The 23,382-nt window shown below is 42.9% G+C and overlaps 1 protein-coding gene across 6 annotated transcripts in view; it reads left to right on the plus strand.

Annotated features, from left to right (window-relative positions):
• PTK2 (protein tyrosine kinase 2) overlaps positions 1-23,382 on the plus strand; it is a 144,761-nt gene that overhangs the window by 21,994 nt on the left and 99,385 nt on the right. For 5 of the 6 annotated variants that reach the window (XM_038760700.1, XM_038760701.1, XM_038760703.1 and 2 more), the window contains exon 1: positions 21,095-21,194. The exons of the other annotated variant lie outside the window; for it this stretch is intronic. In XM_038760700.1, the coding sequence (XP_038616628.1) occupies positions 21,095-21,194 (100 nt within the window). Of the gene's footprint in view, positions 1-21,094; positions 21,195-23,382 lie in introns of those variants that run through there. 6 annotated transcript variants of the gene reach the window in all.

Here is a 23,382-nt window from a genome sequence, read left to right on the forward strand (position 1 = left end):
GGAGTCGGGGGATCTGGATTCTCATCCTGATTTCACTACTTGCCTGCTGGGTGACCTTTGGCAAGTAACTTTTCTGTGCTTCAGTTTCCTCAGCTATAAAATGGGTATTGAGTACCAGTTTTAGCACTTAGTACAGTGTTCTGTACCATGCTATAGTGAGTGCCTAGAAAATACCACCCCATTTGAGAACAGCTAAATATATCCTTCCTTCCCTTCAAAGCCCTATGGAAAAAAACATCACCCAGCTCATCCAGGAGGAGTTCTCTGATTAATCATCATCATCAATGGTATTTGAGAGCTTACTGTGTGCAGAGCACAGTACTGAGAATTTGGGAGAGTACAGTACAACAGAATTCTCAGACACTTTGCCTTCCCACAATGATCTTACAGTCTAAAGGAGGAGGCAAACATTAATATAAATAATTTATGATTTATAATTTAAGCCCTCCCCTTCCTCCTTATTTCACATGATTGATCACCTTAACATTATCATTTGTGCCTCTGCATTTACTCTTTAACCCTGTGGGCATTTGTGTTTGGTTGTCTCTACTATAAATACTTTGAGGGCAGGGACCCCAATTTTTTTTTTTTTTTACTTCCTTTGTCTTTTCCCAAATAAGCGGTACAAAGCACTGCAAATAGTTGGCCCTTAGTGAGTGCTTCATGGGTTCTAATCCCGGCTCCACCGTTTGTCAGCTGTGTGACTTTGGGCAAGTCACTTAACTTCTCTGTGCCTCAGTTACCCCATCTGTAAAATGGGAATTAACACTGTGAGCCCCACATGGGACAATCTGATCATTTTGTATCCCCCTCAGCGCTTAGAACAATGCTTCACACACAGTAAGCGCTTAACAAATGCCATTATTATTATTATTATTGCTATTATTATAATGAAGGTGACAAATGAAGGGGAAGAAGAGAGTTCTAGTTTTAGCCATTCGGGTGTGTGTGTGTGTGTGTGTGTGTGTGTGTGTGTGTGTGTGTGAACATTGGCATGTAGCTACAGAAATTTGACTACTCAAGGATAAACATACTGGTAACACATGCTCAAAACAGTTGTGTTGGTCATTTTTAAACTTTGTGGGTTCATCGTGCTCACCTCTTATCATTAACATTGCATAATGTGGCATGGTTTGAAGTAGGAACATGTCTAGATCTGTTGGAGTGCACAAATGCGTAGACATTGAGTAAAGGAGAATAGTGGAGTAAAAATACGAGCCCTGTGGGAAAAAGAAGTCTGCCTCCCAATTTTCTCTTTGTTGCCTCTTCTCAATAGTATAAAAATGCACATTTTGGGACTTTTGAACTGCGCACATACTGGTATGTGATGGTGATACAGAACTTAATTCTAATAGCTGCTTTTAGCAATGAAATGTATTTTTAATTCCCATAATACTGCGAGGTAGGAAAAGCTCAAGGAGAGAAATGAATTGGTACCTTTTTAGCCTGAGAAGTGAATAAGGTATTGTGAGTGTTTGGCAAGTAGCTTTTTTGTTTCAGCATATCTTAAATCAAAAGCTGTAGTATTTTTTAACCCAAAGACTGAAAATGTAGAATGCAAGATGAGGACAATGGTCTTCTGCTTTGTAAATGGAATACTTGAATTTTGAAGCTAACATTAAGGAAAAAGAGTATGAAGTGAACGTTAAGCAAAGCAGCGTGGCTCAGTAGAAAGAGCCCGGGCTTTGGAGTCAGAGGTCATGGGTTCACATCCCAGTTCCACCAATTGTCAGCTGTGTGACTTTGGGCAAGTCATTTACCTTCTCTGTGCCTCAGTTACCTCATCTGTAAAATGGGGATTAAGACTGTGAGCCCCCTGTGGGACAACCTGATCACCTTGTAACCTCACCAGCACTTAGAACAGTGCTTTGCACATAGTAAGCACTTAATAAATGCCATTATTATTATTATTATTATTATTCTGTTTTATCTATTCTGGTTCTACTGATGTGACTATTTCCATGACTGTCTCCCCCATTAGAGTAAGCTCCTTGTGGGCCCTGAGTCTGTCTTGTGCTCCTGTGTACTTCCTAGGTGCTTAGTACAGTGCCTTGCACTCAGTAGTCGATTATGATTACCATTTCCCCTCTTTGTCCTCTTCCTCCTCCTCCTTTCGTTCTTCGTCCTCTTCCTCATTATGATGATGATTAATATCATCATTTATATTTTCATTCAGTTGTAGCGAAGTAGAACCAGTTTAAAGAGAGTAGGTAGTTGAGAAGTATTTGTTCTGAATATATGAAGCAAAGAAAGTGCATTTTTAACGCTAGTTTTTTTGGTTTTGATTTTGTCTTTACTGTGACTTTATTTGGTCAGTATCCTTAAAAGTTTACCAATATGATAAGGATTTTTGAAGGAGGCTTGTTTAGTATAAATTGTTATGGAGAGTTAAAACTGTTGTAGGTCCATCTCCACAGTTTCTGTTTTGGTAGTAAGTCTTGGATGGTGAATCAGCCTCTGATGTAGTTCTTCATTGTTGCCCCTCACAATGAACTTTGGAATGTGATTGATTGATTTGATTGAATGTTATTGTGCATCCACAAGTTTTGGAGTTTCAGAACATGCTATTACCAGTACTAGGAAAGCTTAAGGTCTTCTAAAAGCCTTGTGTCCTGCCTGGAACTCCCTCCTGCTTCATATCTCACGGTTACGACTCTTGCCGTCTTCAAAGTCCTTCTAAAGCCACATAATAATACTACTACTAATAACTGGTATTTTTAAGCATTGACTATGTGCCAAGCAGTGTTCTAACCATTGGGGTAGATACAAGGTAATGAGATCGTCCCGCGTGGGGCTCACAGTCTTAATCCTCATTTTGCAGATGAGGTAACTGAGGCTAAGAGAAGTTAAGTGGCTTACCCAAGGTCACACAGCAGACAGGTGGTGGAGCCAGGATTAGAACCCACGTCCTCTCAGTCCTAAGCCTGTGCTCTTTCCACTAAGCCACACTGCACTTCTGTGACAAATTTCTCATCTCTGCACCCTATTTCCCTCACCTAATGCATCACCTATGCACAGGAGTCCTTATCCCTAAGTAAACTGCCCCTCCATCCATTCCATTTATATACATATTTTTCAACTGTTCCTTCCCCCTACCTGTAATTTATTTTAGTGTCTGTCTCCCCCACTAGATTGCAAGCTCACTGAAGGCAGGGATCATGCTTTCTCAACTGTTTTACTTCTCTGCCAAGCACTCAGTACATTTTCTCGCCAGAATAAATACTCAGTAATTACTATTGGTTGATTGACAAAGTCTTCAAAGTGATATGACGATAAAAGTCTCCTGCTTTAATTTTAAATCATTCTACAAGAATGATATATTTTTGAGAATTTTCTAATATTAGGATAAAAAAGAATCTTGCTTATTGGGGTTTACGATTGGTTTATTTAAAGCCTCGGTGGCAAGCCAGTGGACTGCACTGTAAACCAGTTGTGCCATTATTTTTTAATGACAGCAAATGATTTTTGTAGTGATTTATTACAAAACTTTGTGGTCCCCTCCAGTGATAGGCAGCAGCATTAAAAATGATAAGCATCATGGCAGAGAGTTTGAGACCAGGGAAGAGTGGGTGCGCATGCATAGAAGAATTAAAAATGGAAAGGATGAAGGGAGAAATTTGAACAAGGTGGCTGTCGTCATGTTGTCTCAAGTCTTCTATCTCACATGAGGAAGTTTGATTAGCTTACCTTTTGTTCATGTCAGGAAAGGCTAGTCATGGAATGAAGAAACACTTTCCTCATATTGGAATGCTGAAGAGTTGGGGAGGAATGCCAGGAAATGGGTGGGGAGAGGGAGAATGTTAGGAATGAAAAGTGGATGAAGAGCAGGACTCAAGGGCTCCTGATTCAGTGAGGGACCCAACGGGTCGAAAAGCAGGAAAAGAGGCATGATGGTGTAGGTAAGTTGGGAATAGAATTACCTCAATTCAAAGTGTGAGGGGCAAAGTTAAATTGTTATTATTTTTATTATAATTATGGTTTTAAGCACTTACTATGTATCAAGCACTGCTGTAAACTCTGGGATAGATACAGATTTCTCAGGTCCGACTCGGTCCCTGTCCCATTCGAGGCTCACAGTCTATGTAGGAGAGAGAACAGGTATTGAATCCCCATTTTACAGTTGAGGAACCAAAGGCCCAGAGAAATTAAGTGATTTGCCCAAGGTCACACAGCAAGCAAGTGGCAGAGCTGGGATTAGAACCCAGGTCCTCTGACTCCCAGATTCATGATCTTTCCATTTGCCGTGCTGCTTCCCAGCTAAATGAAAGATAAAGGTCTGACGAGTCTTGAGCAGTAACTTCCAAGATTAGGAGCCCTGTGCTTAGTATTAGGTGTTGATACTGGTTGCATAAAGTTAAAAAACAGTTAAGAGTTTTCCATTTTTCTCTGAAACCTCTTCATCTTAAAGTTAGATAATCACTCAAGGGTATTTATTGAGCGCTTACAGTGTGAGCTTGGAGAGTACAAAACAGAATTAGCAGACACATTCCCTTCCCGTAACTTCCCAAAAAGCTGAGCATTAAATGTATCTTGGTGATGAGCTGCAGATTTCCCATTTTGTAAGCGTATATTAAAGGAGAACATAGAAACCAGTTTTTCCCTATCTAATGGGGCTGTTCCTCTGCTGCTGGACTCAGTACCATAATGTCACCCTGCACCGATGGAGCTGATGTATTGAGAATCAACAGTACGTTCCCTTTTCAACTCAGGCAATATCATTTAGTGGTTCTTGCTGAGAAGTGGGAGCTCTTGAGTTCGCTTGGGGTATTTTCACAAATATTTGATTTTTATTTGGCAGTTCATTAAGCCTTTCTGCCTTTTTCTCCAGCTGTCAATTGGGATGACCATGCCAGTAATCCTCTCCCCAGGACAGTGTTAAGCTTTACACCGTTGTTTCTAAAAACTTGGCTGGAAGTTCATTCATTCATTCATTCATTCATTTAGTCTTGTTTATTGAGCACTTACTATGTGCAGAGCAGTGTACTAAGCACTTGGAAAGTATAATTCAGCAATAAAGAGAGACAATCCCTGCCCACAGTGGCTTACAGTCTAGAAAGGGGGAGACAGACATCAAAACATCAACGGCATCAATGGCATCTATATATATTATATAAATTATATATTATATTATATAAAATCAATATATTGGATGTGAATGGAAAAAAATTCCCATCTGGGTGTAGGTCACATTAATAAATTCATAAAATCCAACTTGTTTTGGCACCCAAATGCACAAACTTTTTGTCCTCATTGGCTCCAGGGAGATGTAGAAATGGTTTGTTTACAACCAAATCACCTTTCTCCCTCCTATTTAGATTGTGAACCCCATATGGAACATGATAGTCTTGTATCTACGCCAGCGCTTAGCACAGTACTTGGCCCATAGTAAGCACCTAAAACCCACTATTGTCATTATCATTGTTATTATTATCACTATTATTAATAGTGACTCAGTGTCCTAGAACAGAAGATGGTTGGGTATCGCAAGCCTCAACATAAGAAGGATTTTTCAAGCCATTATGGCTATTCGTTGCATTCACACTTAGCCTGTTCGGGCTGATGTTGAACTTTAAGCAAACCCACAAAAGTAAGCAAACTTCCCCACATGAGTGGGCTGCCTGGGCAAAAGAGACCACAAAAAGCTGTGTGTGTGTGTGTGTGTGTGTGTGTGTGTGTGTGTGTGTGTGTGTTTTATAGTATTTGTTAAGTATTTACTATGTGCCATACACTGTATCAAGCACTGGGGTACATACAGATTAATCAGATTGGACACAGTCCACATCTCACATGTGGCTCACAAGCTTAATCCCCATTTTACAGATGAGGTTACTGAGGCACAGATAAGTGAACTGACTTGTCCAAGGTCATATAGCGGACAAGTGGTAAAGGCAGTGGTAGAACCCAAGTCCTTCTGATTTCCAGGCCCATGCTGTATCCACTAGGTCACTCTGCTTGTGGAATCTCCCTTGTCACCCCTTCTATTCAGTCCCACTCCAGTTCTTATATTTATTGCTAGCACCTTACATTCAGGTGTCTGCAAAGAAGCCTCCAGTTTGACTCTAGAAAGCATATGAAAGATTTATTAATAATTCCTAAATTTTGGGATTGTATGTGTCCTCACTTTTAGCCAGGGCTAACCAGCTGTAGCCCTTGTCTTCCTGGGACCACCATCTGGTGGGGGGGCAGGGGGAGGGAGTTAGTCCCCTGCAGCTGCTGGGCAGGTCAGCTGGGTCGCTTTTTCTTTTCTCCAGGACCCTGGACTAGAAGTGAGGGGTTGCTGGATATCCAGTGTAATGACCCTATCGATCCTTGTTAACTTTGGGAAATTCTGAACTGTGACCATATGCATATTTCAACTTTCTTGAATGGCCTGCATTTAAGTTTTATTGCAACAAGCCTATTGTGAACATAACTCTTGTTCGTGCTTTAAAATGCAAGCTCTTGAATTAGTAACTGGACCTAAAAAGATGAGTTGAAAGGGAAAAGCTTAAGGCCCCTGTGGCTGGAAGAAAAACAAACAAAGCCCATAGCCACAAACAGTTGAGAGGGCCAGTTTTTTTTTTTAGCAACTCATTGCTCCCTGTAGCCTGTCTTGGGTTTTTTTTTTTTGAGCTTGAGAAGGAATAAGTTTACCAAGAGAAGAAAGTGAGGCTGCAGTGGTGCTCATGGTGACTTGGCAGTAGCCATTGACTCCTCTGGTGGATTCTGTAGTTGTGGGGGTTTGAGAAGTGGAGTATGTAGTTTAAGCTGCATAAAAGATGAGGGTGGATATTCCAAGAAAGCAAGGTTCTTCATTCCCCTTTCCTGCACGATGAATAGGGCAGAAGGAAGGGAAAACAAAGTTGTGGCCATTCTAGCCTGTCCCCTTTGATATCTAGGAAAACAATGTGGAGCAATTGAAAAAGGAGAAGCAGTGTTGCCTAGTGGAAAGAGCACAGGCCTGAGAGTAAGAGGACCTGGGTTCTAATCTTGGGTCTGGCACTTGTCTGCTGTGAGACCTTGGCCAGTCACTTCTCTGTGCCTCAGTTATCTCATCTTTAAAGTGGGGACTGACTGAGAGCCCCACATGGGACATGAACTGTGTTCAAAAAGGTTGTCTTGGATCTACCCCAGTGCTTAGTACAGTGCCTGGCCCACTGTAGGCCCTTAAGCTATTCCATTTAAAAAAATAAAATAAAATAAAGCGAGGGTCTAGTGACCAGAACAGAATACATAACAAAACACTAAGGGCTGAAAAAAACAGATCATGGCGGATGGTCTTTTCAGGTTTGTCGAGACTGCAGTTACTGGATTTAGCAAAACCCATTTCCCCATCTGGCAGGCCTGAATGGTCTCGTCAGCTGGAGCTAATGGGCTTAGTGATGGATGCCTTTTGTTTGCGATGCCTGACAGTCTTTTAGTGATAGGAGACAAAAGCAGTTCTGGATTTGCAGTGGATCATGGTAGGCGTCCAAGGGGAGGCCGTGGCTCTGTTTGCATCTTTACTAAGTCTTTGAAAAATCGTCAAAAGCATTGACGTTTTTCAGCTTCTAGGCTGAGAGGACCAGACCGATTCTAGGATTAAAGTTTATAGAAGAAATTGTCTAGAGAAGCTACATGGAAAAATTATACTGTGGTAAGAGAATTTTGATCATTCAAAATTGGATGGTTCAGTGATTTCAGGAATGGGGAATATACTTAACTCATTGGTTTGATGCATGCTAATGATGTAAGCACAGTGTATCTTTTGAATCAGTTATTGTTGAATTCACTTTTCTGCTGATGAACTAACTAGTTAGTTCTAGTTATGGTTCCCGTGAAAGCTTTCAGTTTAGTCATCAACTAAGATCCTTGACATGTCTAGATTGCAAACCTGTTTGAATAAAAAAGGAGGGTGGTGCAAATGCAGTCATTCAAATGTGGTAGTGAAAAAGGGTTGTTTTCAAATTAGCCTCGAAGCTAATCATTTGGCAGTCAATGTAGTACACATTCTGTGAAATTTCATTAGAGTTTCTCAGTCACAGTTTGCATTTTGGGAAAAGAAAATGTGTGTAAAGTAAAATCATATGTAATTTCGTGTAAAGCCTTTCCATGGAAAGCGAGTGTGCTTTTTGCAGCTGGGCATTTGGGATGAGAATCTCTGAACTGTGGGGTTTGCCTGCTGGAGTGAAGGCTGGTCCCGGACCATGTTGGGTGCTGGGCGTCTCTCTGAGCAGTGCCGAATCTTTGTGGGGTTTCCACGCGGTCAAGTAAAACTCTGAAACACGTGCTGGTTTTATAGAGTGCTCTGGTATTTGCGAAGTCAGTGACAGCCCTCCTCCCAAATCACATTTTTACTATTGGTCGCACACTAATTGCATGAGTTGCATATATTGTTTCATGTGGCTGACCTTTGCAAATCTTCAGGATCTTTTGCTGAAAGCAGGACACTGAATTATAATACTTATTTTTATAATCCTCAGCTGGGATCTCTATGGAAACAATGTTTACATCCTGCTAAGTAATCATTTGTGCATTATGTTAATGACAGTATGTGGTGCCTCATGGGATTCCACACATCCTGTGGCTGCTCAATAAATATATTGGTTATTCACAGTATATGGTTAGAGGGGGATTTTGCAGTGATCTCACCTGGTGCTTAGAGAATGCTCACATCATCTCTAGTGTTCTCTTGCTAACCTGAAAAATTTTGGCTGTACATCACTTTCTACTTGGGGTGTTAGTTAAAAATAAACAGATATTAGGAGGCTTCTAATTGTCAGGGAAGTTATTTGGGTTTATCTGGAGTGTAAAATTTCTTTTCTGAATGTGCAGCTGCTGTTAGAATAGTCTTAAGATCAAGAACCTGAGTTTATTTTTCACCCTTCACGTGCACCGTTATTTCATTTGAAAGCTTTATAAACATAATTACGTGTTTCCTTAGCATCCTGATTTGATGGCTTTTCTAGGGACTTCTGAAACTTTGTTAATGAAATGGCTATGGATTATTGCTGGAATACATTTCTTTTTTTCAGTCTCATCATATTACTGATTTCTGTTTGTACATTCATTTTCCCCGCTGCTTCTTTAAAAGTAAAAAAAGAAAAACCAAAATAACAAATTATTGGAAAAATATATGATAACACAAAGAAAATAAAGTTAAGTTTTTCTGCCTGCCCAGGAATCCCCATCCTGACACTGTGCTACCCAGATGTCCAGAAATAGGTTCCAGGTAATTGGGTTGGTTAGTGTCTGTCTTTTTGGATAATCAAGTTGCAGAGTAAGGTTGACCTCTTGGAGCCTCATGCTGTAGTTCTCTGTCCCAGGCCATAGTGACCCAATGGAGCACCCTAGAAGTGCCAGGGAAAGGGGGTGGAATGTAAGTTCTCCAGTCTTTACAACAGCAGCAGCAGAGAGTACTGCAGGCATTTGACATGGGTGGACTGCTCAACTACTCTCGTGGCTTGATTTTACTCCCAATGCTTAGCAGCAAGAAGCAGTGTGGACTAGTGACTAGCCTAAGGGCATGGAAGTCAGAAGGATCTGGGTTCTAATCCTGGCTCTGCCACTTGTCTGCTGAGTGGCCTTGGACAAGTCATTTAACTGTTCTGCGCCTCATACCTCATCTGTAGAATGGGGATTACGACTGCTGTCACCATGTGGGACATGGACTGTGTCCAGCCTGCTGACCTTATATCCATCCCTGTGCTTAGAAGAGTGTCTGGAACAAATACCATAAGAAAAATGAACTACCAATAAAACCCCACTCTTTCTCCCTGCAAAACTATCAGTCAACTAATTAGTGGTGTTTATTGAGCATTTCTCAATGCCCTCTAACGGCAATACACTCTAAGCTCCATAAGGAGCGTACACTTTATAGGGGCAGTGTGCTCTTGTGAAACTGCCTAGGTCTGAACGTCAGAGCTGTACTACCAGCTCAGCCATTGGATAGGTCACTTAACTGCTCTGTGCTTCAGTTTGCTTACTTGGAAAATGCGACTATATTCATTCCTTCAGTCGTATTTATTGAGTGCTTACTGTGTGCAGAGCATTGTACTAAGCGCTTGGAAAGTACACCTGCTGCTGTACAGAATTGAAGAGAGAATTTTAGCAGACTTATCCCAGTCACCTGGTCATGTATTTGCACCAAGATTTACTGAAGTTTAATATTCTGGAAAGCACATAAAGAGTTAAAAAGTAACATTAAGCCATAAAGTACATCAAATTACTCCAGGATACTCTAAACAGTAAAAGGAGTCTAAAGCTTAACAAAATGAAGTTTTGCAAGAGGTAAAATATATTTTCGGAATGTATGGAACTTTCCCTCCTGAGGAAGCTGAAGCAAAGAGGTGATGTGAGGCTTATCCTTCTTGAAGCCCATATAGCTTCTCCCTGCCTTCTCTGTTTACTTTGTACTTTTATTTAAGTCCTTATTGCCCCAACTAGTAGACTCCTGGATTAGCTAGAATACCTTGGGCAAATTTTGCCCTGTTCATCCGCTATTTAGTCAGTCAGTCGTATTTATTGAGCACTTACTGTGTGCAGAACACTATACTAAGCTCATGGGAGAGTACAGTATAACCATAAACAGACACATTTCCTGCCCACAATGACCTTACAGTCTAACCTTTGTATGATGTATGCTAGGTTTGAGATGACAAATTTTCATTAATTTTTTTCATCTGGACACATATTTTGCTGGTATGTCAGCACTGCATCAGTTATGTATTAAGAATTTGAATTTAGACTTTTAGACTGTGAGCCCACTGTTGGGTGGGGACTGTCTCTATATGTTGCCCACTTGTACTTCCCAAGCGCTTAGTACAGTGCTCTGCACACAGTAAGTGCTCAATAAATATGATTGATTGATTGATTGAATTTGCTCTTATCTGGCCCCTAGCTCTTCTGTGGCAGTGGTCTCCTGACAGAAAAGTTATAATTAGAACCAGTGAGGAAGTGAGGGAGAGAGTAGTATTAATAATATTCGCTGAGCACTCACTTGGTGCAACACAATGTAATAGGGGCTTGGAAAGTCCAAAATGACCAAGGGACACCCATCAATCAATCAATGGTATTTATTGAGCTCTTAGTGTGTACAGAGCACTGTATAAGTGCCTGAGAGCACAGTACAGCAGAGTTGGTAGACACGTTCCCTGCCCACAATGAGCCTATGGTGTAGAGGATATTCTGTACCCACAAAGAGTTTATACTCTAGCAGGGGAGACAAACATAAAAGTATTTTATTAGAGTAGTCAAAATGAATAAGTGAATATACAAGTCAACGATCTTTTAGACAAAAGTGCTGAGGGTGGGTATAGGTAAATTAGCAAGGGCTAGAGTTGGCCAATGGGTTTATAAGGCTTAGGGTGCTGGGAAATTAATCTGGGAAGGCTTGTTGGAGAAGATGGGATTTTTAGGAGGGATTTGAAAGTGGGGAGAGCAGTGTTCTGTCAGATTTTGGAAGAGAGGGAGTTCCTAACCCAGTTAACAGTGTGAACAAGAGATTGGAGGTGGCAGAGTTGAGAGCAAGGTTCACCTAGGAGGCTGGCTGGATTGGAAGAACCAAGAGAACGAGTGGTGGAGAACGTTGGAGTTATTGAAGAGGAAGGTGAAGGGGCAAGGGTGGGGAGAGACAAAAAGAGAGGAAGAGAAGAGTAGAAAAATAGAAAAAAGAGAGCGGAACAGAGTAGAAAGGGGGCAGTTACCAGGAGAAGAGGAAGAGGAGGACGAAGAGCAACTAAGGAGCAATAGGACTAGGCTATAAGGATAGGGAAAGAAATCAGACCACAGAGGGATAGAAGAATATGGAAGGAAAATGGATAAAACAGAAGCGGGTAGAGGCTGATGAAGAAATACTGGAATTCCAAGAATGCTTCATGGATTTTAAGAGTTTATTTTGGGAAGCAGTGTGACCTAGTGGAAAGAGCACAGGTTTGGGAGTCCGAGGACCTGAGTTCTAATCCCAGCTCCACCACTTTCTGATGTGTGACCTTGGGCAAGTCAGTTATCTTCTCTGTGCCTCAGTTACCTCATCAGTAAAGTGGGGATTAAGAAGATGAGCTCATATGGGACATGGACTTTGTCCAACTTGATTAGCTTGTATCTACCCCAGTGCTCAGTACAGTGCCTGGCACATTGTTAGTACTTAACAAATACCATTTGAAAAAAAGTTGTTTACACAAGGCTATTTTTACCTGTAAAAACAGCCAACCACACATTTGTGGTTTTAAGAGAGGAAGCCCGGCTTTGTCCAACCTGACGTGAATGATTAAGGACTAAAGGAAACCATTTTTAATACAGTTTCAAGGAAGCTTTTCAAAACCATTTTTCCACTTGCTCTTGTAAGTGGGAGTTGTATAAACTTACTACAGTGCTTACCACAGAGCTTCCCTCTTCTTCGTTGTGGCGAAAAGTCTTGGAAGGACAGCTTGAATAACCATTGGAATGTCTATAAAGGCCAAAATCCTGGAGTATTGTCCTACAGTCCAGTCTGCCCAACCCAATGCAAACAGGTTGAACTTTCCCTGTGTGTAATCCTCCCTGGAGACTCCTCATTGACTGAGAAAGACTTATGTGGCTTTTGGAAGCTTCTGGTTCACTTGTATCCAGTGCTCTGTGCTACCACCTGGGCTTGCAGAGCCGTGTTTGTCTTGTCTGGGAATGTCTTTGTGTTGAAGCTTAGGATGACTAGCTGGTTTGTAGTATTTGCATAAACATTAGTAAAAATTTTTGTAGGAATGATTGAGCCGCCCCAGGGATAGGAACCATGTCTATATCTCACCAGTATATTCTTTCCCAGTGTTTAATACAGTGCTCTGCCCAGAGTAAGCACTTAGTAAATATTATCACTGTTATTTGCTCCCATGGCTTCAACTATCATCCCTACGTTGATGACACCCAAATCTACATCTCTGCCCCTGCTCTCTCTCCCTCCCTTCAGGCTCAGGTCTCCTCCTGCGTTCAGGACATCTCCATCTGGATGTCTGCCCGCCATCTAAAACTCAGTATTTCCAAGACTGAACTCCGTATCTTCCCTCCCAAACCCTGCCCTCTCCCTGAATTTCCCATCACTGTAGACGACACTACCATCCTTCCCGTCTCACAAGCCCACAACCTTGGTGTCATCCTCGACTCTGCTCTCTCGTTCACCCCTCACATCCAATCCGTCACCAAAACCTGCCGGTCTTACCTCCGCAACATCGCCAAGATCCACCCTTTCCTCTCCATCTAAACCACTACCTTGCTGGTTCAGTCTCTCATCCTATCCCGACTAGATTACTGCACCAGCCTCCTCTCTGGTCTCCCATCCTCCTGTCTCTCCCCACTTCAGCCTATAATTCATGCTGCTGCCCGGATCGTCTTTGTGCAGAAACGCTCTGGGCATGTTACTCCCCTCCTCAAAAATCTCCAGTGGCTACCAGTCAACCTACGCATCAAGCAAAAACTCCTCACTCTTGGCTTCAAGGCTGTCCATCCCCTCGCCCCCTCCTACCTCACCTCCCTTCTCTCCTTCTACAGCCCAGCCCACACACTCCGCGCCTCTGCCGCTAACCTCACTGTGCCTCGTTCTCGCCTGTCCCGCCATCAACCCCCGGCCCACATCCTCCCCCTGGCCTGGAATGCCCTCCCTCCACACATCCGCCACATTAGCTCTCTTCCTCCCTTCAAAGCCCTACTGAGAGCTCACCTCCTCCAGGAGGCCTTCCCAGACTGAGCCCCCTTTTTCCTCTCCCCCTCCCCCCCACCTCTTTCCCCTCCCCACATCACCTGTATATATATATATGTGTACAGATTTATTACTCTATTTATTTTACTTGTACATATTTACTATTGTATTTATTTTATTTTGTTAATATGTTTTGTTTTGTTGTCTGTCTCCCCATTCTAGACTGTGAGCCCGTTGTTGGGTAGGAACTGTCTCTATATGTTGCCAACTTGTACTTCCCAAGCGCTTAGTACAGTGCTCTGCACACAGTAAGCGCTCAATAAATACGATTGAATAAATGAATGAATTGAGTGCATTGGTTGATTAGGGAGTTTGTTAAATAATCAACTCAAGAAATTGTCTATATTTCTCTAATCTGCCTCACTACTTTGAAGATACTGTACAGTCAAATTTTTTATTTTGCTTTTTTAAAATAGTAGTATTTATTGAGCACCAGCAGCGTGCACAGCACTGTACTAAGCACTTGCAGAGTAGAGCGGAATTTATAGCCGCGATAATCCCTGCTGAAATTTAAGCCTACAGAAATTTCTGAATGCTCATCATTGGAAGCTTTTTAGAGAAATAAGATGCAATCTCTGCAATGACTACCAACTCGAGACTATCCAGTTTGAGAATTGTTTAGGGCCTTTGTGTTCATTATACAGGCCTACCTCACTGCTGTTTCACTTTCTGCCGAGAACTTCATCAGATTAGGAGCAAAACTAGAATCATTCGGTTTGGCCACTCTTTAGAAGTTCTAATAAAATGTGTTGAGAATTGGATAGGAAAGACGTCAGGCTGACAAAGTTTTATCCACTGTCCGTGCAGCCTTTGTTCCCCATTTTCATAGATTATATGTAGTCGAGTTGCTTAATGTGTGTAGAGCTTTGTACTGACGTCTTGAAAAAGCACAATAGAAGGAAATGACGTGAACCCTGCCCTCACGTAGGTCCCAATCTAAAGGGATCTTGGAGAAAGGGATGAAATTTAATGCACAAATGTTATTTTCATTCATCATCATCATCATTTTATAATTACATTATTTATTAAGTACTTACTCTGAGCCAAAGCACTGTGTTAAGTACTGGGGGACACACAAGAGAATCAAATCAGACACAATCCCTGTCCCATAAGGAGCTTGTAATCTAAAACATAGGAAGAAGGAGGATTCTTATCCCCATTTTATAAATGAGAAAACTGAGGGACAGAGACTCACCTCAGGTCACACAGTAGAGCTGGGTCTAACTCTCAGCCATGTGCTCTTTCCAATTTCCAAAGATCACACTGAATTAGGTCATTGCCCACCACAGATTTTCATAATAAGGAAATGTACTTAAGGAAATGTAATGAAAGAACCATAGATGTAGCACAGAACCACTGCATGGCAGCATTTGTGCAGAAGAAAAGCTAACTGTAGTCACCTCATATTAGGGGACATGTTTGGGAGAAAGAAGGAGGTTGCATTTTGCTTTGAAATGAGGAAACTTAGAAGCCATGGGGATGGGTTTTACTAGTATTTGTGGTAACTAGCTTTTACAAGGACTAGCATTCTTAATAAGTGAATCAGCTAGGAAACACGATGGAATGCTCCAATCTCCTTTAAAGCCATTACCCTAACATCTCAGACCCATGTGGATACATTGGCCGTGTCTGATTGGTTAGACACTCATGGAGAGGTTAAATGATAGTGGTTCAGATCTTTACTTTATTTCAAAGAACTGCAGAAACTCACAAACATCTCCTTTGTTTCTTCTTCCCTAACCCTGTATTTCTCCCCTGCCCTTTACCTCTCCTTTCTGCCGCGCCCCCCCCCCTCCCCCCGCCACTTCAACTTATCTCCTCTCCCTTCCCTTCTTCATCCTCCTCCTCCCTCTGGTCTTCCTCTTCTCCTTCCTCCTTGTCCTCCTTCTCATCTGTCACCCCAATTTTTCCTATAATAATAATTGTGGTCCTTGTGAAGCGCTTACTGTGTGCCAACCACTACACCATGCACTAGGGTAGATCCAAGATAATCAAGTTGGACACAGTTCCAGGCCCACATGGGACAAGCAGTCTGTGGGAGTTATTTCCTCAAAATGTCAGAGCTAAGGTCATGTTTTCACATTTTGCTTCGGTTTTCTATGCTTCAAAGGGCTGTTTTCTTGATGGTGGAGGGCATGCTCTGAAGTTCTTTGTAGTGGCCATCTGTTTGAGTTTCCCTCTTTGTTTGTGATGAGGGCAGTTCCATCTGTACTCTTCAGCAGTGCTTCGGTTGTGTTTGGGATCACAAAGCTTCTTCGTGATAAGTAAAAATCCTTATTTTGGTGGCTGTCAGCATATCTCTAGTTCTCTTCAGCTGAACTATGTCAACTCCACTGTTTATGTAAAGGGAAAGTGGTTTAGTGGGGAGACAAGAGGCCTGGGAGTTAGTAAGGCCGGGGTTCTAGTTCCAGCTCTGCTGCTAGCATTTAACTGCTATTTACTTATTTACATTAATCTGCCTCCCCCACTAGACTGCAAGATCCCTGTGGGCAGGAAACACATCTACCAAGTATGTTGTATTGTACTCTCCCAAGTGCTTAGTACAGTGCTCTGCACACAGTAAGTGCTCAGTAAGTTGAACCTCCCTGGGCTTCAGTTTTCTCATCTGTAAAATGGAGATAATAACACCTGCCCTTTCCTACCCCTCAGCGATGGGGCAAGGACAAAAGTTAGATAAGTTAGTGTGAAAGTGATCTGGAAAGTAAAAACATGATATAAAATCAAGGTGGTAATATTACTATTATCATCATTGCAATACCTTGGATTTTTTTTTCAATGCTCATTTAAATCTTCCTGGTAGTCATATGCAGCTCAGTAAGAATCTCCCCTCTTTACATAGTCCTTTCATTGCCCAAGTCCCTTTTATGTTCTTCTGGATCCCATCCCACCCATACGCTACTTTTCCTCTGCTGAGTACTCTACCCATAAACCTCTGATGTAAAAACTGAATTTCCACTGCTTCCTCCTACTTTTCTGGGACAGCGTGAGTGATAATAATAATAATAATAATGATGGCATTTGTTAAGCGCTTACTATGTGCAAAGCACTGTTCTAAGCGCTGGCACTGTTCTAAGCGCTGATGTTTAGGTTGGGTTGGTAGGAGGGGAAATTAAATGGTTGCCCATCTAAACATGGAAATATATGTAAATTATCCTTTAAGCACTTGATATTCACCCCAACATCAGCTCTAATCAATCAGTTATATTTAATGAGTGTTTTCTGTGTGCAGAGCATTGTACTAGGTACTTGGAAGTCTTTTAGACTGTGAGCCCACTGTTGGGTAGGGACTGTCTCTATATGTTGCCAATTTGTACTTCCCAAGCTCTTAGTACAGTGCTCTGCACATAGTAAGCGCTCAATAAATACGATTGATGACGGAAGAGCACAATGTACATATCATGTATTTTAAGTAAAGTCTGTCTCCCCCTCTAGACTGCCAGCTGTGTGCATCTAGCTTTACTTCTGTTTATTCTGATGACTTGACACCTGTCCACATATTTTGTTTTGTTGTCTGTCTCCCCCTTCTAGACTGTGGGCTCGTTGTTGGGTAGGGACCGTCTCTATATATTGCCAACTTGTACTTCCCAAGCGCTTAGTACAGTGCTCTGCACAAAGTAAGTGCTCAATAAATGCGATTGAGTGAATGAATGAACTCTGTTGTTTTGTACTCTCACAAATGCTTAGCACGGTGCTCTGCACACAGAAAGTGCTCAATAAAATACCATTGATTGAATCATCTTTGCTAGCCACCTGGATTAGTTTCAAATATTTTGGTGCTGTTCGTTTCTCTCAGATAGTACTGGAAAAGTCAATTCATTTTGGCAGTTCAGAGCAAAGTCAATTCTCATGTTGTGGTTCTAGATGGAGAAGGGCCCAGCAGTTTTTTCGGGGACCAAGAAATGAGTCTTTGGCAATTGGCAATCTTTGGCAATTGTGTTTAGGGACTGAGAAGTCCCTAAAAGCTGTCTTTTTCTGAACTTTTAATTCATATTTGTGCTGAGTTCCTTAACTTCTAACTTGGATTTCCCCCTTCTAAATTTTCGCCAGGTCAAAGGCTGGGTTGAGGATAGGTGACCATAAAACCTCGACTCCTCCCCCCCCCCACTCACCTTTTTCTGCCCTTTTCCAGAATTGGGGTAGATAGGGAACGTTGGAAAATGATTTGCAGAGACCTGTGTAAATTAGACTTCAGCCTGACATAGTGTGATGATAAGATTGATAAAATAATTTATCTTTGGCCTTGCTGCAATTGATTATAGTATTAAGTGCCTACTGTGTGATGAGCACTGTGCTTAGTACCGGGGAAAACACAAATAAAGTCAGATACAGCCCCGCCCCACGAGGGGCCCACAGTCTAAGCTGGGGTGGACAGACAAAGATGAAGGAAAGGCAGCAGTCTCTTCCTGGTAGTGGTGGAGGGAGAAGGGGAGGTGGGGAGTGGGATGGTTTCCATGAAGTTCGGAGCCTTAGGCTGATGAACTGACGACTAATCTGGTGGTTTCTGAGTCTAGCTGCCGGGAAAGTTCTGCTCTCCCTTCAGTTGTGGTGGCCTTCTCCATCATCATCACCCTTGTAATAGTCTTGCTTTCAGGGCCTAAATTCCTCTGGTTTGGATTACTCAAACAGGAGTGTCAGCCCAAGACTCACTGGCCTTGTTTCTTCTTGTGATTCATCTTCTTTTGGGGATGATGATCCTGCAAGGTTTGGATCTTATTTGTGACGTCACTTACTGGTGACTGAGGAAGCCCAATCCAGATCATTTTACTGGTCTGGATCCACCTGCCAATTCCTTCTGCTTTTTTTCCAGTATGGGTCCTTTTGTTGGGTCCCATGCTGCTACTATGCTGCTCCCAAACTGCGACCACGGTGATCCCAGCACTCATTCTAACCTGCCTTGACTACTGCATCTGCCTCCTCACTGACCTCCTAACCTCCCCACTCGAGTCCATACTTCACTCTGCTGCACTGTTTATTTTTCTAAAACAAGTTCAGTCCATGTCTCCCCACTCCTCAAGAACCTCCAGTGGCTGCCCATTCACCACCTCATCAAACAGAAACTCCTTACAGTCGGCTTTAAAGCACTGTCATCTCGCCCCATCCTACCTCATCTCACTGATCTCCTTCTACAAAGCCCAGCCTGCACACCCTATCCCATTAATGCCAGCTTACTGTGACCAGATCTCATCTGTCTTGCTGCTGACTCCTTGCCCACATCCTCCCCCTAGCCTGGAACTTCCTTTCCCTCCATATATGCCTGACCACCACTCTCCCTCACCTTTGAAGCATTATTAAGGTCACCTCTCCTCCAAGAGGCCATCCGTGATGAAGCCCTCTTTTTCCTAGCTCCCTCTCCTTTCTGTGTCATCTATGCACATGGGTCTGTGACTTTTGGGCATTTGATATTTACCCCACCCTCAACCCCACAGCACTCATGTACATATCTTTAAATTATATGCTGTAAATTATTTACTTATTTTTATTAGTGTCTGCTGTAAGCTCATTATAGGCAGGGAACATCAGTCAGTCGTATTTATGGAACACGTCTGCTAATTCTATTGTATTGTACTCTCCTCTCCCACGTGCTTAGCATTGTGCTCTGCACAGAGTAAGTGCTCAATAAATACCATTGATTGTGTCAGAGACACTCATTAGGATTGCCTGGGGTCAGGATTCAGGCAGGGACCAGTCCGTATTTTATTGGGTATCATTCATTCAATCGTACTTATTGATTTTATTTTATGTATTTTATTTTATTTTATTTACGTATTTTATGATACGTATTTATCGTATCATGTGTGGCCATTTGCAACTGAAGCCCTGTTTCGAATCAAAGGCAAACCACATCTAGGCCACTTTACACAAACTGGGCCACTTCTGTTCTCGTTAGCATTTGTGTAGCAGTTTCGTTTTCAGGAACGTTTGCAACAATTAATGAGTTTATTCTCTTAACCTCCTTCTAAAGTGAAGTATCCCTTTTCATAGATAAATCCCTTGGTGAATAAAGAAGACAACCCTATCGCCTTACCTGGGCATTTTAGTGATGCCATCTGCTGTGGCACCTAGGTACTCAGGCAGATGCATTACCAGGACAAAGGTTAGTGACTTGGCCTTAGCCACCCAGAGAATTTTACTGTAGTTTGAGTGAAACTGCTTTCTGGATGACACCGGTGTTAAAGCTTATTGGCAAATTCTGCAAGACTAGAGCATGATGTGGTTACATCCGTCGGAAAAAAACACAACAGGGAAACTGGAGCCTGGTTATTTAATCTGTACCATCTGACGCAGAATGTGGACAGACAGCTAGCTGCATTTTTGGGATGACTTCTGCTTTTCCCTAGCTTGAGTGGAAAAGAAAAACCGGTTTTAACGTTTACAAAAAGGAGCTAGCTGTGGTACTGATTTTAAAGATACTTTGCTGTCCTACTTAACTCCTTGAGAGATTACCCGCCACCCGTCTCTGCGTTGTTGGCTAAGAAAAACAGACTCAGGGTCTGAGCCAGTATTCCTTCGCGACGCAAATTGTAAAAGGACTGCAGAAGCTCCTGTCTTTAAAGCAATTTAGAAACAGCCTCTGAATTCTCAGCACTCCCCTTGCTTCTGAGTTTCTCGTGTTGTTCAGTCCCCCTTTCCGTTTGTCGCCGGGTAATTACGGTAGCTCCCTTGAAGTCCGATTCAGTGGGTAAAATGCCAGTGGCACGAATTGAAAGACAAAATGGGCCGAGGAGCCGCAAGCAGACATGACCCGGGTCAGGCTTGATTTGCGGCTTAGTCGATTTTAGAATCTGCTGTCAGTTTTGTAAACAGGCGTCTGGGGGATGAATGGAACAGAAGGGTGAGATTAGCATATTAATAAGGTGTTTGCTAATCGCCTGATCTGCGTGTGTGTGTATGCGTGTGTGTCCCCATCCGTCCCTCTCCCTCTCTCACTGATCCTCCTCCTCCCCCCCTACCCAACCTCAGCTTGCATCCTCCGTTGTAGTTTCCTCCCCGCCCCGTTCTCCTCACCCCCAGAGTGAATGTAGGACTCCAGAGCCTCCCAGCTCACATTTCTAGCAGGCTGCGCCAGGTTGCACGTTTCTAGTGGCTGGTCTGGAGCTCTCGGTGGTGGAGGCAGGAGAAGCTTCGGGGAGACGAGAGACAGGCAGACAGAGAGAGAGAGAGATACAGACGATCAGCGTGGAGCCAGCCTAGCTCGCCCAAAGCCAATGAGTGGGTCACTCGCTCCTGGGGCTGCTCGCTTGGAGACCTGAGCACCTCTCCGTGAAGGCTAGCCAGTGTGGCCCCCTCCCTACCAGCCATCGGCCTGCAGGCACCGAGCCTGGCCACCCCGGCCGGCCGAGCGTGAGCCCGAGACCGTCGGAGCGCCGAGGTGGGACACCATAGGCCGAATCTCACCACCCCCTGGTGCGCATGTTGTGGGACCGGGCAGGCCGGCGGGCCCCGAAACCAGCAGGTGCAACCTGGATGGAGAAAAGCGGCTGCAGCCCCTTCCCCATGTGTTGGGCCAAAGGTAGAAGCACGTTTGAAATCAGTCATTGTGTAGAAGCTCTGCCAACGGGTCCTTACCCCCCCCCCCCCCCCGGCCCCCATCAAGAGCGTCTGAAAACTGTGTTCGTCCTTTCCAGAAGTCATTGAAAGGAAACCGAAGCCAAAAATGAGTATGGTAGGAGACGGGGCACTTTTAAGTAAGATCAGTTAGGCTCTGCTTCCCTTTGTGGCTGAAATGCCTTTCCACAGAAATGCTATTTGAGTAAGCCTTCATTATTTTAGCAGTCTGTTTCCTTTATTGCATTTATTGTGCCTCTTTCCGCTCTGCTGTTGTAGTCTGTTGGAGTGTTTCATTTGCGGGGAGAAAAGTTTTCGAGGCACAGGAGGGGTAACGTAAAGCGGGACATATTTACAACAGAGACCGTTGCCCGCTTTAAAGCGTTCACAGCTGAAGAATTCTTTATTTTCCAGAATAAAGGAAATGCATGCACATGTGCTTTGTGAGCCCATGGATTAAAACCACACATTTATAATCATGCTTCAGCTGTGTAGTATGAATTGACATCATCTCACAGATACCATTTTAGACTGATTTTCCGAAGAGAATTGCCTCTTCAGTCCTGCATTCAGGCCATGACATAGCTGAACCTCTCGGCGAAAGCACCCTCTACTAGCGAAAGAAGAACCCAAAAGGTTTAGAGCAGAGGAACTATTCTTAGCACTGAAGTGAATTTTCCTTTTTGGAAGTAGTGCTGTAGGATGGGTATAATTAAAAAGTGTTCATCATAAGTGTATAATTAGTTAATTTAAAATATTGCATTTTTCGAGTCAGCTGAAACTCCCCCAAGTGGGTTTTTATAGGTGAAGCCACACTGTGAGAGCTGTGGTATTTTACAAATTGACTGCATCCCAGTTCTTCGGCTAGGAAAAGATGAGGACCAGCTCTGTGATATTAATAGTATTAGCTCTAAAATGTAGAATGGAAAAATTTGTGTGTGATTGTTTCAATGGGTTAAATACTAACCTTTATCTGTTTTGGATGTAAAAATAGGGCTCCGTTTCTTTTTTTTTTTTTTAAAAAAAAAAAAACCAAACCATAGGACCCACTTGTTTTTGAAATTCAATGTGGCAACTGGCCAGTATTGTATATGAACCACACCCAGTATGTCTTTTGAATGCTTAACTATAGTGTGCATTTTGGGCAGTATTTAAAGTACTCAAAAATTTTTGTCATCTGTGAGCAAGCGGCTACAGTTTTCATTTAGTTTAATCCAATGCAGGAGCCCCATGTCGTTTATTATGGTTTTGGTTGGCAGGCTGGATGTGCAAAGAAGCCCGGGGGTGTGTTGCATATCAAGGTAAGGTGCAGAGTGCTTGTCCATTGTGTCCTTGTCTTTAGCTTTTGGCTTCCACTTGGCACGGAGAGGAAAGGTGAGGCTGGCTGGAGTCAAGAGCGGGAAATCAACTGGAGGGGGAGTCTGAATAACATGATCAAATGCAGAGTTTGATTCATTTATGTATTTAAGGGTCATTAGAGTTTGGGTTTTGGGCAGGGACTATGCTATACTAAACCAAGGAGACCAATGATTGGGAATTGATGTGTACATATTTATTCTATTCTATTTATTTTATTTTGTTAATATGTTTTGTTTTGTTGTCTGTCTCCCCCTTCTAGACTGTGAGCCCACTGTTGGGTAGGGACCGTCTCTATATGTTGCAAACTTGTACTTCCCAAGCTCTTAGTACAGTGCTCTGCACACAGTAAGCGCTCAATAAATACGATTGAATGAATGAATGAATTTCAGGGCACTTGCCAACCTTCCAAGAAAAGATGCTTAGCCACTGCCATTCATTCGGAGAAGCCTGCTCTCTCAGACAACTCAGGGCTGTCACTGCCATTCTAGATGTGGCCATTTTTGCCTAACAGGCGACGGGCTCAGCCACTGCCGTGTCGGGATTGGCCGAAGGAGTGGCTCGTGCAACACAAAGGTCTTTCTTCCCGCCGCCTTTTAATCGCGCCGCCTCCTCTGAGATCACGAAACAAGCAATTCTCTTAGTAAAGTGAGACATGCAAGAGGAAGCGTACCCTTGTATCAAGGATTCAAAACAAATCTGCTTTCTGGATTGATTTTTGCCTTTCTGAAAGGACAAAGAAGACACAGCCGGTCATTTCTCAATGGAAATTTAGATGAAGAGAAAGTGGAGCCAGC

Source organism: Tachyglossus aculeatus, chromosome 18 (genome assembly GCF_015852505.1).
Source record: "Tachyglossus aculeatus isolate mTacAcu1 chromosome 18, mTacAcu1.pri, whole genome shotgun sequence".
Classification (NCBI taxonomy): domain Eukaryota; kingdom Metazoa; phylum Chordata; class Mammalia; order Monotremata; family Tachyglossidae; genus Tachyglossus; species Tachyglossus aculeatus.